Source organism: Pocillopora verrucosa, chromosome 2 (assembly GCF_036669915.1).
Source record: "Pocillopora verrucosa isolate sample1 chromosome 2, ASM3666991v2, whole genome shotgun sequence".
NCBI lineage: Eukaryota > Metazoa > Cnidaria > Anthozoa > Scleractinia > Pocilloporidae > Pocillopora > Pocillopora verrucosa.
In genome coordinates, this window is record NC_089313.1 from 11,748,504 (window position 1) to 11,763,864 (window position 15,361).

A 15,361-nucleotide genomic window follows, 5' to 3' on the forward strand; every position below is an offset into this window, starting at 1 on the left:
AGACCTTGTGTTGACGAATCATGAATCACTCATCGAAGGAACTACTGTGCAGATTGGAAAGGATTCAGCGAAGAGCCACCAAGTTTATTCTAAAAACTGATGATGATTACAACACTCGTAAAGAACAACTGAACCTGTTATCTCTAGAGGACAGACGCTTCTTTTTTGATGTACTATTTTTTTATAGAGTTCTTAATGGGTATATTAATATAGATATATCCTCTTATATCCAATTTTATTCGCATTCGGAAAGATACTCGTTGAGGGGTAAGGACGAACTTAAATTAAAAAAGAACTACGCGAGGACTAATACTTTTAAGTTTTGCTATTTTAATAGGATTGTCCACATGTGGAATGGGCTGCCACTATCGGTCCGTCAGGCTTCAAGTGTTTCTTGTTTTAAAAGGGGTGTAAGGGATTACTTGACTGCAAGATCTGATTGATTTTAGTTTGGATTTGTTTTTTTTTTGTTAAAGGTGGTCTGCCGTGCATGGGGATTTATCTCTTTTGCGGACCATCCTTATGGCGCCTTTCCTTTTACTCTTTTGTATTATTATCTATTAATGTAAGTATGTAAGTAAGTAGTAAGTTATATGTGCCATTAAATTGTAATAAATTATACAAAGTCATGTTACTGTAAATAGGCAAAAATGAAATTTATTAGGTTTGGTTTACAAAGAAACAGGTTGCCTCGTTATATTGATGACTGCAATTCTCTCGTTTGGCATAAAAAAGGCGTTGATGAAAGCAAAGAACACGCCCAAGGAAGACAAGTTCGCCCCAACCATCACCTTCGGTTTCGACAGAAAAGGCGAACTGGTAAAGGTTGGGGCGAAGTTGTAAAGGCAGTAGTTGGCGAACTTACAATGGGGCGAAACCTCCAAAACATGCTACCTCGTATTTCTTCCAGTTCCCCAAACAGTGACCAATAAGAACAATGAATTGAAAAATTAACTAAATCGGCTCAAGAGATTATAAACAGTTAATAATCTCATGATCGGCTGTGGCCGGTTTTAAAAACATTCATCGTCAATTTAAGAGAATGTCCTTTTATCTGGCTCCTTAGCAAGCTCTTCAAATCGTGTTCTTGATCTCTTGTAATCAAATGGCGAAAGTTTTAAAGCAGTTACGTTGAGTTTTTTTTCCACATCCACAAAACTCTGTTTTTTCATCCTCATGAATGGATAAGATTCACCCGCGTCATCAAGGGTTTCGTTCATGGTTACAAATATAGGCTCGTTGGTAAGGACACCGCATAAGTTGTCTTTCATAGCAATCTTAACAAATCCCTCTTCGCCCCAAAATTTTCCCCACGAATTCTTCACTATCCAGTAAGGGGTACCATTTTCTTCACCGTAACCAACTACTACAACACCATGATTTGTTTGAGTGCCTTAGAGAAAAAGAAAACCAAAGTTTGGAAAAAAATTCATTACCGATAACAGGTGAGCTTCAAAAGTATCAATACTTGTCTAGTAGGGAGGTTCCATAGTAGTGCCTTGTTTGCATATGGAAGGGAGGAGAGGGGTCGCTTTTATCTTTTGAAATCATTCCTTTTCCTTAAAAATTTGAAAAAGGAGATCATGTGCACCCAAAACTTCCCCCTCTCGACCCTAAGCTCTTGTGTACCATCCATTATCAAACAGTTTGTTCGATTTTTTCAGTCGTAATAACCTTCCCTCACATTCCTCTTGATAAAAAACGGTTTGAGGAGGTCGACTCAAATTAAAAAAAAAGAAAGTAAATCCTCGGGGTCTGTTACGAGCCGTTCTTCTTTTCCATAGGTACATGATACCGCTTGTGGAGAAAATAGTTCTTATAGGGTCATTTAGGTTTTCCTAAAATCCCAGCATCCCGTTTGAAATAATATGCTCTTGCGTACTAAAGATTAACGACGATAACAACTATTAGAAAACCTCTCCAGGAGGGCTGATTATTTTGAAAATTGGTGTATATACTAGTGGAGTGTTACTCACTGCAATCCTCATCATCATAAATGCCAGAGTTGTAAAACTTCAAAGTTTTTCGACTGGCGCTGATAGCGATGGACGCCGGACCAAACTTGGCTAGGCCATGTTTCAACGCCTCTGCGTCTTTTTTCTTCACAGTCACCACTCGCTTGAATTTCACCACATCACAACCGTCTTCTTTGGCACAATGGCAGAATCCCTCCTGTGTGTATCACATGGAGGCATATTGTCAGACTATAAACAGATAGGGCGCTCTTCGATTGAGTGTCATAAAACCAAAACCAAAGTAATAACAACGGCCGATCAGAAGCCTGAGCATAACTTTTAAGATCCAAAGAGAACTTAGAGTAAAAACAACCAACTAACTAAAGCGCGGGAAGACGCAGGCGAACAACTCGTGATTGGTTTCAGTTTTGGATTTGATTGATTGAGAGGATGGCGTGAGTTTTCTAATCATATCAAAAATTGAAGTAAAGCAAAACCAATGTAATCCCAGATTAGTTCAATTGGAAATTTTTCTAATATGCTTTTAGTTAGGCCTCGTAGCATTTGCCATCATTATCGGTAGGTCGGAGAGGAACAGAATAGCTTAGAATGTCATAATGTCAGTATTCAATTAATAAATCATAATTAATCAGGCAAGTACTTCTTCTGATTATACAAAAATTTCACCTGTGCTTAAGTAAAAGGCGTGCTCGCCCTTACGTTAATGTAACATATAACCGCAATAGTCTCTTTAGATAATATGTGGGTGTTAAAAGAGCGTCATGGTTTCTAGTTTAACTTGTCGTCTCTTCCAGGTGAGTTTTCTGGATTTAAAGCATAAAAAATCAGTATACTGACCTGAGCAAGGTACCTGCCATAGCTGCTACTAGAGGCAACTCCGTGCCTCTTGGCCCAGACGAGAGCTTTCCATGAGTAACCTCCTCGACAGCCACTGTTACCAAACCCCCAGCTACAGTCCATCAGCTGCTGTTCTGACACGTCCATAAGTTTTCCGGTCTATCGGTGACAAGAATTTTTTTCTTAGCTACAAGTCTTAAAACGTGCCTGGAGGATCGTATCGACATTTTCACGACGTAAGTACTTATATAAATTTGAAAGGTCCCCACTATTAATAGCCTCGTTTTGGTTTCTTTCGGTCACCAAGCTCTCCCCAGGTTACACTCGCTAAACAAGACGAACTTACTCATTTAAAGCCAGGCTGGGAAGAGAGTAAGGTATGTGCATCATTTTTGTTATTTTTCATTTCTACATTACAACTTTGCTAAATTGAATGCTTCAAGACACTGTTCCTGCTCCTTCAGAAAAATTAGTGATAGTTATGATGGTAAGAGTTGACTGTGCTTATGTTGTGGAGTACCCAAAGAGGTGAATATACCTCAAGAAGTACCATTGTAATTTCTTTGATTGGTCTTAACTAGAATCCGTTTTTTTAGAGTACATCATATTGATATACACCACACAGGGGAATAGTGCTTTTCATGCACTCAAATTGGTTGGTTTGGAAGTGATTCGCAAGTACTATTCACTCCCAAGCAGGCGAAAAGACAAAATCATGCATCAACGATTTAATTTCTGACCATCTGAATTGACAGAAATAAACTATTTTCTTATTTCTGTGTGGTAGTCGCTGTCACAACATGCTCTACAGAGAGGAAAAGCAAAGACTAAGGGATGAAGTAGAGTCCCTCAAGGAAATATCAGCAGAATATGCAGATGCTGGTTAGTTGAACTAACAGATATATAATTATATACAATATACCACAAAATCTTGCTTATAAGCCTTTCATGTATACAAATCCGTGACAGGTTTGAGTAAAGGTTTAACAACAGGAGAACTTATATCCAGGGCTTACAAGCATTAAAAAAAAAGTGTTCAGGAAGAGCAGTTGTGAAGACCTGTATTAGCACTATATCCAAGTATATCTCTATCTACTGATGTGTTGGGACATTGATGCATCAAAATATATCAAGAGTCCTATTAATTGACAGATGTTATTTTCTGTTAAGATGATACCTGATTCTAAGAAAATCTCTAATATTAACTTTGTGTAATATGTTTTTTTTTAATTTGACAAAATTATGGCAAAAGAATTAACTCCAAATCCAGGAAAGGCGTATAATCAGGATAAGGATATCCTGAGGTATGGGAAAGTACCCAGACAGGAGGCACTTAACAGGAAGTTAAACAATTTATAAAGATATGCCTCTAACTTACAGCCATTAACCCATTTAACTCTAAGAGTGACTAAGATCTAATTTTTCCTTACAATATCACCCCTGAATCACACATTAAGGTCACAAGAATGAAGAAAATGATTACCAACAAAAGAAGCTTTTGATCAGTAAACAAATTCTCTTTGTCAGCTCCTTAGGAAATGTATAAAGAACAGTATGGAGAATATGCATAATGAAATTAAGGTGTAATGGGCTAATAATGGCAACTGACAAAACTGAAGGCAAATAAGGAAACCCCCTCCCCTTTGGCCTGCTCCAATGTTGCTTTTTTTATTGTAATACTTAGTCAATGTGCATATGTGGTGTTTTTGATCAGATTTTTATTCTTCACTTGCATCCCCTAGTCATATTAAATATATAAGAATTATTTTTTCATTCACAGTTGGAAGAAGTAGGCAATGGAGTGTGAATCAATCCTATCAGGGTGCGTGCAGCACAAAAAGATGCCAAAGCAAAAACAGCCTTTGCAAGGATGGTACTCATGTTTTTATACAAGACAGAGGAGCTAGAGGGCAAAAGGCTCCATAAACTAGACCAAGATATTGTGCATGCTATTACAGGTTGGTATTTAATATATATATATTTGTTCTACTAAAAATGGTATTTATAATAAGCCATTAAAACCTCCAAATAATTATTGCAATTATTTAAGGAAGCCTCTATTGTTAGTATCCCTTTTAATGAGGGAGCCACAGTTGCATAATTACTAGGATGTTTTCCAATTGAATACCAGCAAATCAGTGATGTTGCATCAATATACTAGCTGCCAGTACCATTTAAGAAGGGTCAGGTCTGGTGATTTTAACTGGGAACTTGGTCAAGTTAGTTATGTTTAGGATAATTTTATCACTGCACTGATAAAAGAACTGTATGTACTTAGTGAGCTCTATTCCTAATTTTCCTTGGACCTTTTAGTTGTCGGGATTGTTCTTGTTTTCACACTTGCCATATGGAATTTAATTTAGAACTTGCTGTGGTCATAAAGCTGCTGCAAGTAAAACTGAAGGAGTCAGGGTCCACAAGTGATCAGCCCAAAAAAAAAGGCACCTAAAGACAAGGCTTCAATATTGCAGTCCTTGAGGATCAAGCTGAATAATTTGATTCAGGAAGATGGTAAGTCAAGTGTTGCAATATTACATCTCTCTTTCTCTTTCTCTCTCTCTCTCTGACTGTCCCTAATTATATGTAGTCTGCAATTCTTACTTAGGGCATTGAAGCCTATCTGCATAACAACTGACAGTACCCTGGTTTTTGAGGAGTTTAATTCTAATTAATAAATGCATGTACTGCACTACACATGCTCCTCCATTGGTTTGGAGCAATAAGAGTACATTTGTATATGCTGTGCTGGTTCAAAGTGATTGGTTAAATTAAACCAATTTTTTAAAATGAATTTTGAGGAAAAACCGACAATATTAGTTAACGTCACAAAGTGATTTGTGCATATTTTATTTCCTTGCTACAGAGCAAAGGCAAAGGAGAAAAGGCTGAAGAGAAGGGCTGCCATGTGGACTGATCTTGTGGTGCAAAATCTAGCAGCTGAGTGACACCACTTATAAATAACATTCCAAATAATCAATGACATATGTATTTGCAATGTCAAAATCACTCTTTGCCCTCTAATTACAATCATTGCAGACTTGATGTATTTGAAAAGAAATTGAAAACAACTAGCTATTGTGCAGTTTAAATTTGTGATACTTCTGGGATGTGGCTGTGAATGATGCGAATATCTCACATTTAAAGTGGCTATTAGGTTATTAAGCTGCAAGCCTCATGAAGGATACTATGGCAAAGTAATGGCAGGCACAACCCCTTAAAACTACCGAGCATTGGCAGCCATGCATGGACAGCTGTTTTAGCCTTATTAGGTGTTATCAGCATGGCATAAGGCTTAAGTTCCATATCAACCACCTATCTCCATATTACAGTTTGTTTTATCTCACTGCTACTTTTCATGTCTCATTCCCAGTTTTACACTATCTTCCTACTAGCTGATAATCCTACCTGATTCTTGGCCAGTTTTTAACTATCTGATCTCTAGCTTCATGCTTTTTTTATTCTAGTGAATTGCTACCTATCAGAGAATAGTTTCTTATTATTTTGGTTTATGTTGTCTTATTTCTCGTTTATCTCTGTCTTATATCTAACTACTGTTGTTGCAACTACCTAATCTCTATTTTATATCTAGCTGAAAACTCACTTATTAAAGCATCAAACACCAGTTTAACCTTATCTAATACCTATCTAAATACTTACTGTGATAGTTATTTCACAAACTTATTTTTCAGATAGAATTTAAATAGAGCTATCTGCATGGTTCCAAATAACCAGTTATTGGATAGTGATAAGATAGCTTTGAGATAGGAATTAAGACTCAGTGATTACACAAGAGACCTAGTTAGGAAATAGCTAGTCAACAGGTTGTTTTTAGATTGTTCAGTCAATTAGGTTATAAAATATAGTGTCCAATTTTTTTTGTTGTCATGAGTAATTGTTGTAAAAATAAGCTTTTAGAAATCTCCATACTGCCTTGTCATGCTGACTTGCATACCATAGAACTTTGCAGAACATTTCATGAAGTCATGCATTTATAATGTAAAACTATTAAAGAAAATAGTTCTCATGTAAGCTTCTGGAATGTTCCAGAACACTTTTTGAATATACATAAAGATTCACTTATGTAGTAGTTGTAGTTGTTGTTGTTGGAGTGACAATTGTTTTGAAAGCTGTACCGAGAGAGAGTTACTGTCAGTGGCAGATTGCTCATTTAGAGACAGCAATGAGATTATGTCAGTGGTGAGCTATGATATAGACTGTGGTGGGCTTAATTAAGTAAATTAACAATAAGTACTATACTGCTTTTAAAAGTTGCTCCTTGTCAAGAACATTACTTACTGTTTAATAAAGTAGTTGAGTTTGTAGTGTTTCTCTTTCGGTTAGATTATACCGTAACAATGTAATAAAACAATTATTCACCTTAGTGTCAGTGAAAGTGGTGGACATTAATTTTACCTTGCTGGTAAATATCCATGGTAACCTTCGTTAACCTCCAGTTTGGTAAATATTTTTAATTGTTTTGATATTTTTGTGGACTTTCTTGTATGATAATCTCAATCTCACAAATGTGTTATATATTTTTAATTGTTGTGGTGTTAATCTGTGTGTATAGAAAGTTACAAATTCACCTGGATTGCATAAGCTCCCTCTATTGGTCCAGTGGAAGAAAAAGTCCAACATGAACCACACAGGCCTTGTGCTTTGGCAGGGGTCACTGCACCTGAAAAAATATCTTAAGGTTGATGAGAGCCCTGAATGGACTCCGGGTTGTAATTTATAGTCCTTTCATTGTCATAATTTGGAGTCTGACAAGAAATAAGAAAAACTCACATGTATGTCTGATAGGGAGGATAGTGGGGAAGAGTTTACAGAATTCGCAGACCTTTCCTCTAAGGCAGCCGCTGACTTTGATCTCTCACTGACTCAATATGACCAACCACAGATCAGTTACAGTGATATAAGACCAATACAATATACCACATTACTTTTGATATTTAACTGAAAATTACACTACCTAAACATTGGCAGTGTTTGAACGAAAAAGACATACCGTATTCACGCCAGTCGAGACACTTGGGTAGTGGTGTATCGGGAGTGTTAAATCTTGCCTCTGGTATCTCCTGTTTCTTTAGTGTCTCGTCATCACCCCCGCCAGGATCAATTAACAGACCTTTGTACATTTCAAATTCGTCGTCTGTGACGTCGCTTAGTTCATTCGGCGCCAACGTGAAGTTCAAAGCGGCTCTGTTCTTTGAGCTTATAAATCTGAGATATAAAGTAAAGGAAAAGGGCATGTTATTGTTTCCTTATTTCAACACAGGACACAAAAATTAAAGTAACGTAGTTAAAAAAATGTCCACAAAGGAGGCTGTCCACATTCTGCTTTTTAACCGTAACATCAGAATGCATATTCTCCACGCTGTTCTCTGCAGACCTATAAGGTGCTGACAAGGAGAATTTGTTTAACAATCAAGGGCTTCTTTAGTTACTGGTCATTTCTCTTATTCTTGTGACCTAAATGTTTGATTCAGGGATGATAATGTAGTGAGAAATTAGATGCTAATCACTCTTAAGGAGTCAAAGCGTTAAAGTATATGGTGCAAAAGGCTTCTCACACGAGATGTAACTTGTGGCCAACAGCTTATGGTCTCTTTTGCTCAGTTAGTAGAGCATGGTACGGTTTGAAACTAGTCCACTTGGGACGATCACACTTTCTCTGTGTCGCAAGACAAACGTTAAACATGTTGCCAAACTTTTATATTCACCTATCCATGATAATTTAACGATGGAAATAAAGTAAACGACATCACGGAGTAATCATGCATCATAAACTTAAATCAAACTTGCCGGCAATAGCATCCGGTGCATCTCCAGTCTTCGTATCAATCTCTAGATTGTAGTTGATGAGATTGTTACCTTAGGATCTCGCGCATCTTTAGATGGTTGTTGATCAAACTGTTACGTTTATATCTCGCGCATCTTAATATTGTAGTTGGCAAGATTGTTACCTTAGTATCTCGTGCATCGTAAGATCGTTTTTGATCAGACTGTTAAGTGTGTTGCCGGCTTTACGTTTGTATCTCGTGCATTTTTAGAATTTTGTTGATGAGATTGTTACGTTTGTATCTCGCGCATGTTGAGACGATCAGATTGTTACGTTTGTATCTCGCGCATCTTTAGATTGTTGTTGATCAGATTGTTACGTTTGTATCTTGCGCATTTTTAGATTGTCATTAATCAGCCTGTTACGTTAGTATTACATACATATTTTTATTGTAGTTGATCAAATTGTTGAGTTATTATCTTGTGCATCTTTAAGATTGTAGTTGATCAGGTTACGTTTGTATCTCGCGCGTATTTAGATCGTTGTTGATCAGATTGTTACGTTAGCATCTTGTGCATCTTGAGATTGTAGTTGATCAACCTGTTACGTTGGTATCTCGCATATCTTTGTGATCAGATTGTTACGTTTGTATCTTGTGCATCTTTAGATGGTTGTTGATCAAACTGTAACGCTTTATTCTCGCGCATCCTTAGATAATCAGATTGTTACGTTTGAATCTCGCGCATCTTTACATTGTTGTTGATGAGATTGTTCCGTTTGTATTTCGTGTAGGTTGAGAGGATAAGATTGTTTCGTCTTTTTCTCGCGTATCTGTGGATTTTTGTTGATCAGATTGTTACGTTTGTATCTTGCACATTTTTGGATTGTTGTTGATCACATTGTAACGTTTGTATCTCATTCATCTTTTGATTTTTGTTGATCAGATTGTCTTTGATCAACCTGTTACGTTAGTATCCCGCATATCTCTTGATTGTTGTTGATCAGATTGTTACGTTTGTATCTTGTGCATCTTTAGATAATTGTTAATCACGTTGTAACGTTTTTATCTCGCGCATCTGTAGACTGATCAATTTTGTTGATGAGATTGTTACGTTTGTATCTCGCGCATCCTTAGATTAACTGATTGTTACATTTTTATCTCGCGCATGTTTAGATTGTTGTTGATCAGATTGTCACGTTTGTATCTCGTGTAGGTTGATAGCATAAGATTGTTTCGTTTTTAACTCGCGTATCTGTAGATTTTTGTTGATCAGACTGTTCCGTTTGTATCTCGTGTAGGTTGATAGGATAGGATTGTTACGTTTGTATCTCGCGCATCTTTAGATAACCAAATTGTTATCTCGTACACGTTTAGATTGTTGTTGATTAGACTCTGACGTTTGTATCTCACACATCTTTCTTTTGATTGTCAGTGATCAGGCTGTTACGTTTATCTCTTGAATCTGTAGATTGTGGTTGATCAGTTTGTTGCGTTTATATCTCGCGCATGTTAAGATTATAGCTGATCAGATTGTTTCGTTTGTATCTCGCGCATCTTTGGATTGTAGTTGATCAGATTGTTACGTTTGTAACGTGCAGGTGAGTGAAAGAAAATTGTAAACTGACCTCATGTTATGTCGAAAGATGTGTTTCCTCTGTTCATGTTCTGTAGGATCGTCGTAGGATTTCTTGTGTGTTCTCTTAAATTCTTCAAACATTTGTTCCACCTCCCCATCTTCAAAGTTTTCATGCATAAACTCTGCCATGGGGTTAAAGTGGTATCTTGATTTCATCTTTTGAATCTTCTTTTTGCAAGAGGCTCCTTTGTGGGGAAGAATATTAACAAGTAAACAAAAAATAGACGGAAGGAGGCGCTATGTTAAAAGGTATGATGTGGGCTGAAAGTTTTTAGAGGGCGGGAAAAAGGCTCATCTTCCTTATCGAGACAACCACGTAGGTCCTGTTCGCGTGCAAAAACCTCGATCAGATCTTCCCGGATTCGTGTATTCTACAACTACATTACAGTGTAATATTTTCCTTAGAATTAAAAGACGTATGACCTTAAGTGTGCCATATATTGAAGAGAAAGGTACGGATTCGAAGCAAGATTAATGTAGATTCAGTTGAGCCATTTATAATTAAATTATCTGCTACACTGGGTAACTATGTCTTTGGTATGTATCTTTTAAAATTGTGCTGTATTGTCCTCCTGATGAGTTGGGTTGGAACGGTTGGTGTGGTCATTACAGCAATAGGTGGCATTGGTTTTGGTTTATTGTGATTTTTTGTTGGTTTACGATACTCGGGCCATCCTCTCAAACGATCAGATCTAGAACTCAAGTGAAATGCGGTTTGATCGTGCGTGTTTTAGCCATTTTGCTAAATGAATTACTTTGAATTTTAATGAGCTCCTCAGAGGTCTTACATTTAATCCAAGTGATTGTTATGATTTCTTTGCTTCTGCCTTTGCAATTCTCAGCCCTTTAGTCCCTAAGAGTGACCATCATTTACTTTCTCCATACAGTAATACTGTTGAATCATTCATTTAGGTCATGAGAAAGAACGAAATGACCGCCGACCTGGGAAGCTTTTGGTTGTTAAACAAATCCTCCTCCTCAGCACCTTTGGAAGTGTGAAGCAAATAGTATGAAGAATATGGATACTGATAATAGGCTGTAAAAGGTTGGTATAGACGAGTATGAGGTCATAGGAAGTAGCCCAGCCAATAAATGTGTCATGCGCAGTGTATCGTACTCACCTTTTGGGATTTTCATGATATTAAAGTCAAAGTCCCATTTATGGAAAGAGAGGTAATCCACGACGTAATGATCATAAAATGAGTGCAGAAGAGTGTCATATCCGTGCATAACGTAACGCACAGGTCTGTATGGTTTTTCTTTTGTCACGTACAGTGTGTAAGTGTTGTTCTTCTTGTACACAGTTGCAGTGCGTTGTAGCTTATAAACAGGCATTCCACTGTGGATTTCCTCGCCTACGTACTGAAACAACAGACGATAAAGGTATGGAATTCGATCTTACATCCAAGTCCTACTCCTGAGGCAGTCCTTGTCTATTTTTAGGCAGGAACTTTAGTATCAAGTCTGTAAGGATTTATGCTACACTATTTCTTGTTGTTTATAGGAGAAGTATACTCCAAAGGAATTAATTTTCGTCTCCTCTCCTCGATTAAAAGTGCTTTAAAAAATCAACTTTTAGCTCCCTTTTTTTGTTGTTGAAATTGAACAAATACGGACGACGTAACTTGGGCAATCAAACATGGTGTCCCAGAATTCAACCCCGATGCGGAACCGATACGCGCAGTTTACAAGCAGTCACTGTTTTGCTTATCGGTTTCTCTATGTGAGTTCAGTTTTCTCTCGATACAATTTTTGGGCAACCGTGTTCTGAGTTGAAGTCTGTTACCTCACAGGCGTCACCGACGTCAGTGGTCACAGGTTATAATTTCATAGGTACTTTTAATAGCGAAGAAATGAATAGTTTGGTTTCTGGTGCATATGTCATTTTATTGTTGTAAAGCAGAGCGATTAACGTCCCATGGGAGTTTTTTTTAAGACCTATTCGCCCAATTGCTTTAAATTTGCCTATGTGCGGCATATGCAAATCTTCTTGGCAACATCGTGGTACTCTGTTTTTTTCAGATTGTAGTTCCCTAATCCTGCCTAGAAGATGTTTGAAGAGTTATATGGAACAGCTGGCGTTATGAGGTATCAATTAAACATTAAAAAACATAACTGGGAATTATCTAACTTAGATGAAGAGACACTAAAAGACGTCGCAAAGAGGGAAGGCTGGAGAGGTGCTATGAAGCATATGACCTACATTTGTCAAGAAAAAATAACAGCGTACGTACGATAACTTGGAGTGCACTGTTTTCCCAAGGCAAAGCTTAATTTTTATGTAGAGGAACTCTTAGATAATTTTTAAGTCCAGTTTGGAGGAATATAAACTGAGCTATAAATGTGACATATCGACAAGGATTTCTTGGTTATCCCAAATGTGTAAAACACGCGGCATTCGATTTTGATCTGGAAAATTGGTCAAAAGAACAGTCTGTGGTTCAAATTTGGGATGCGGGCCAAGAACGCTTCAACATTTACCTTGAATTTTTTCAAATTCTTCGGGACAACATTTTGACCCTTCTCTGGAGACCATCGAAATCCGGGCCTGTACCAGCAGCTCTGTGTGTTTTCATCGAGATCATCTCCTTTCTTCCAGTGAGCTGGCACTAACTTAACCAGGGCCCCATACGGCATAAGGTCCCCTCTCTGGAATGTCTTGTCCATCCCTTAAGCATGGAGTGAGAAGGAAGAAACAAGAAAGAACGGTTTAAGAGGAGATGGAGTATCGTATTACTGTCTGAGTAATCCCAAAAATAAACAAAAAGTGCATAAATAATAACAAAAACATCAACTGAAAATACGTCTCTCTCGTAGCCCGTTACATAGGCTACAAGACACAACGCATTCTGGCTGCGAAAGAGACGAACCAAAAACACAACTTGAATCGGTGTTTTCTTTATGGAATGAAAAGACATTACCGATGAGGATTTTATTCGATTTTTAAGGCGTATGTTGTTAGCAAGAACTGGTTGGCTAAACTCTCAGAAAAAAGGTTTAATACATCGGTGTGTGCTGGGTCAATACACTCTGTTAGACCGGCTTGCAGTGCATTACTTACTAATGTTATGGCGGATAGAGATGCTTAGTCACAACTTTTGTTTTGTTAGGACTCAACGAAGCAAAAGTGCGTCGAGCTTTTTACAACTTGCAGCAGAACTGCCGTGTCAAATTGTCTTAGACTCATTGCTCAACAAATATTGCGCCTGGGACGGAATAGGACATCGGGAGGAACCTGATGCATTACTATCAACAGTGACATCCAAAAATCAGGGTTGAGCTCGCGTGCTATGTAAATGTCGTCTGCATATTAGTCTCATATTTCTTTTGTCAATATTGACTGAGGAACAAACACGACCAGTCCTAATGATAAGACAATATATTACCTGTTGGCATGTCATGTAGAAGATACTGATCTGTCTTACCGTAGTAGTAGTCGATGCGACTCATTTTATGTCGGCCACCATACCATGCTTCGAACGGCTCAATGATCCCGTCATAAGGCAGGGAAATGATTCCCTGGGCATGATAGAACTCGGGAAACGTGATCTTTTCTAGCAGTGATTTATTTTCTTCTTGATCGTCATCTTGAAGTAGAGTTGCATTCTCGAACGTGATCACAGGTTCTAAAACACCCGTGAGGTCTTTGTCGGTTTCTTCCTGATCAGGGTCAAAGTTGCTTTTCAGTTGATTGATTTCTTCGAAAAAGTAGTGCTGTCCTTCGTTTCGGTTGCAAAATAAGACGATTGTGAATATAATCCAGAATACTGCAGCATTAGCGATGAAGTGTCCGTTACACATCTCACTTATGTACCTCTTTCGTCAAAGTTATAGAAGGTGGAAGTGATGTCATCCTACACAGCAGTTAAAAAGCTGCCGGTGAGAATGGATGTTGAGTGATTTTCTCGCTATCTCTGCTTAAAATGCAATTGTCGTTAGATACGAATCGTCAAATGAACCTGTTGAGAGCATTTACCAAAAACAGCTGGTACCAGTAATGAAAACAGACTACGAAGGTCAGTTACACTCTAAACAGACGCAACTGGGTCAACTGGGTCTTGAATCTAATTGCCAGTAATGGTATTTATCTAACACATGCTGTGCAGTTGATTTAATATATATATATATATATATAGAAAAAAAAGAGAAAACGGAAAATGGTGTATAATTTCTAAACTCCAACTCACTCGATTTCTTAGATTACCATAAAAACGTGACTCACGTTTCATGTTTTATGCTTCATAGTTGAGTCGATTTAGTTTGCAATTCTGAAGTCATAGAAGAAAACAGTTTAGCGTTAGAGCAGGCAGCAAACAAAGATGGTGTTAGGTTTGTTAATCGATAAAAATTAAATCATGTCTTATCTAGAAGCATCTAAGAGCTTCATTACCTTGGTGTTAGGAATATGAATGGAACAAACATATCAGCACAAGCCATAAGCTGGATGCCGTCCCTTTCCTGTCGTTGTAGCGTTATACCCCGAGCTAGCAAATTATATTGAGTTTTTAAGAAGGAAGGAATCACTGAACTGAACAAGGAGTGTTAAAAATCCATCTAACAGGTTAATAGCAAAAAAGATTGAAGTTTTAGACATTAAAATATACATGATTGTGCAGATGAACGACAGAACACCTCTGAGCTTATCGTGTTTACTTTTTGGTGATAGTAAGCCCTGTGAGTGATTGGCTTCTGATTTCTCCTTACGTTATCACGCTTGAATCAAATACAAAGATCACGAGAAAATATGAAATGGTCACCAATTTCAGAGGTTCCTGATTGCCAATTAAATTCTCCTTGTCAGCACCTTAGGAAATGTAAACAGGACAGTGTGGAGAATATAAAAAGCAATACGAGAGTGGAAAAGGTCAAAGTGCACTGAAAAGGGAGGTTGGTTCAATGTGTAAGTAGTGATTTTAATGTTAAGAGAAAATTTTCGTTGTGTGCAGGCTTAATTAAGGGACATTTTCTAATTTCTCATTAATTTCTTTATATAAGATATATATATATATATATCTACTTACTTAAGTAGCGTTATCTACGACTTATACTGTTTCTAACTTTTAAAGTTGGGACAAATATATATGAAATAAGCAACAGAATGAATCACGAGAATTCTCTGGATTCCTGTT

General features: G+C 37.5%; 1 protein-coding gene and 1 long non-coding RNA gene across 3 annotated transcripts; one reads left to right on the forward strand and one right to left on the reverse strand.

Annotated features, from left to right (window-relative positions):
* Nucleotides 1-809: 809 nt before the first annotated feature.
* On the reverse strand, nt 810-14,180 carry LOC131795194 (counting factor associated protein D). Its single transcript, XM_059112767.2, has 9 exons — nt 13,658-14,180; nt 12,714-12,901; nt 11,354-11,594; nt 10,222-10,417; nt 7,822-8,036; nt 7,400-7,491; nt 2,814-2,972; nt 1,977-2,172; nt 810-1,393 (listed from the first exon to the last, which is right to left on the reverse strand). Exons 1-9 carry the CDS (start codon nt 14,031-14,033, stop codon nt 1,035-1,037), a joined length of 2,022 nt encoding a protein of 673 aa, XP_058968750.2. The 5' UTR covers nt 14,034-14,180; the 3' UTR covers nt 810-1,034.
* LOC131795201 (uncharacterized) lies at nt 3,159-7,128 on the forward strand. 2 transcript variants are annotated; one of them, XR_010716674.1, is made up of 5 exons: nt 3,159-3,300; nt 3,601-3,695; nt 4,594-4,771; nt 5,177-5,324; nt 5,677-7,128. It is a non-coding gene; the product is annotated as an uncharacterized lncRNA (long non-coding RNA). The 2 variants fall into 2 exon arrangements; XR_010716675.1 differs by having other exon boundaries at nt 3,165-3,190.
* Nucleotides 14,181-15,361: the final 1,181 nt, after the last annotated feature.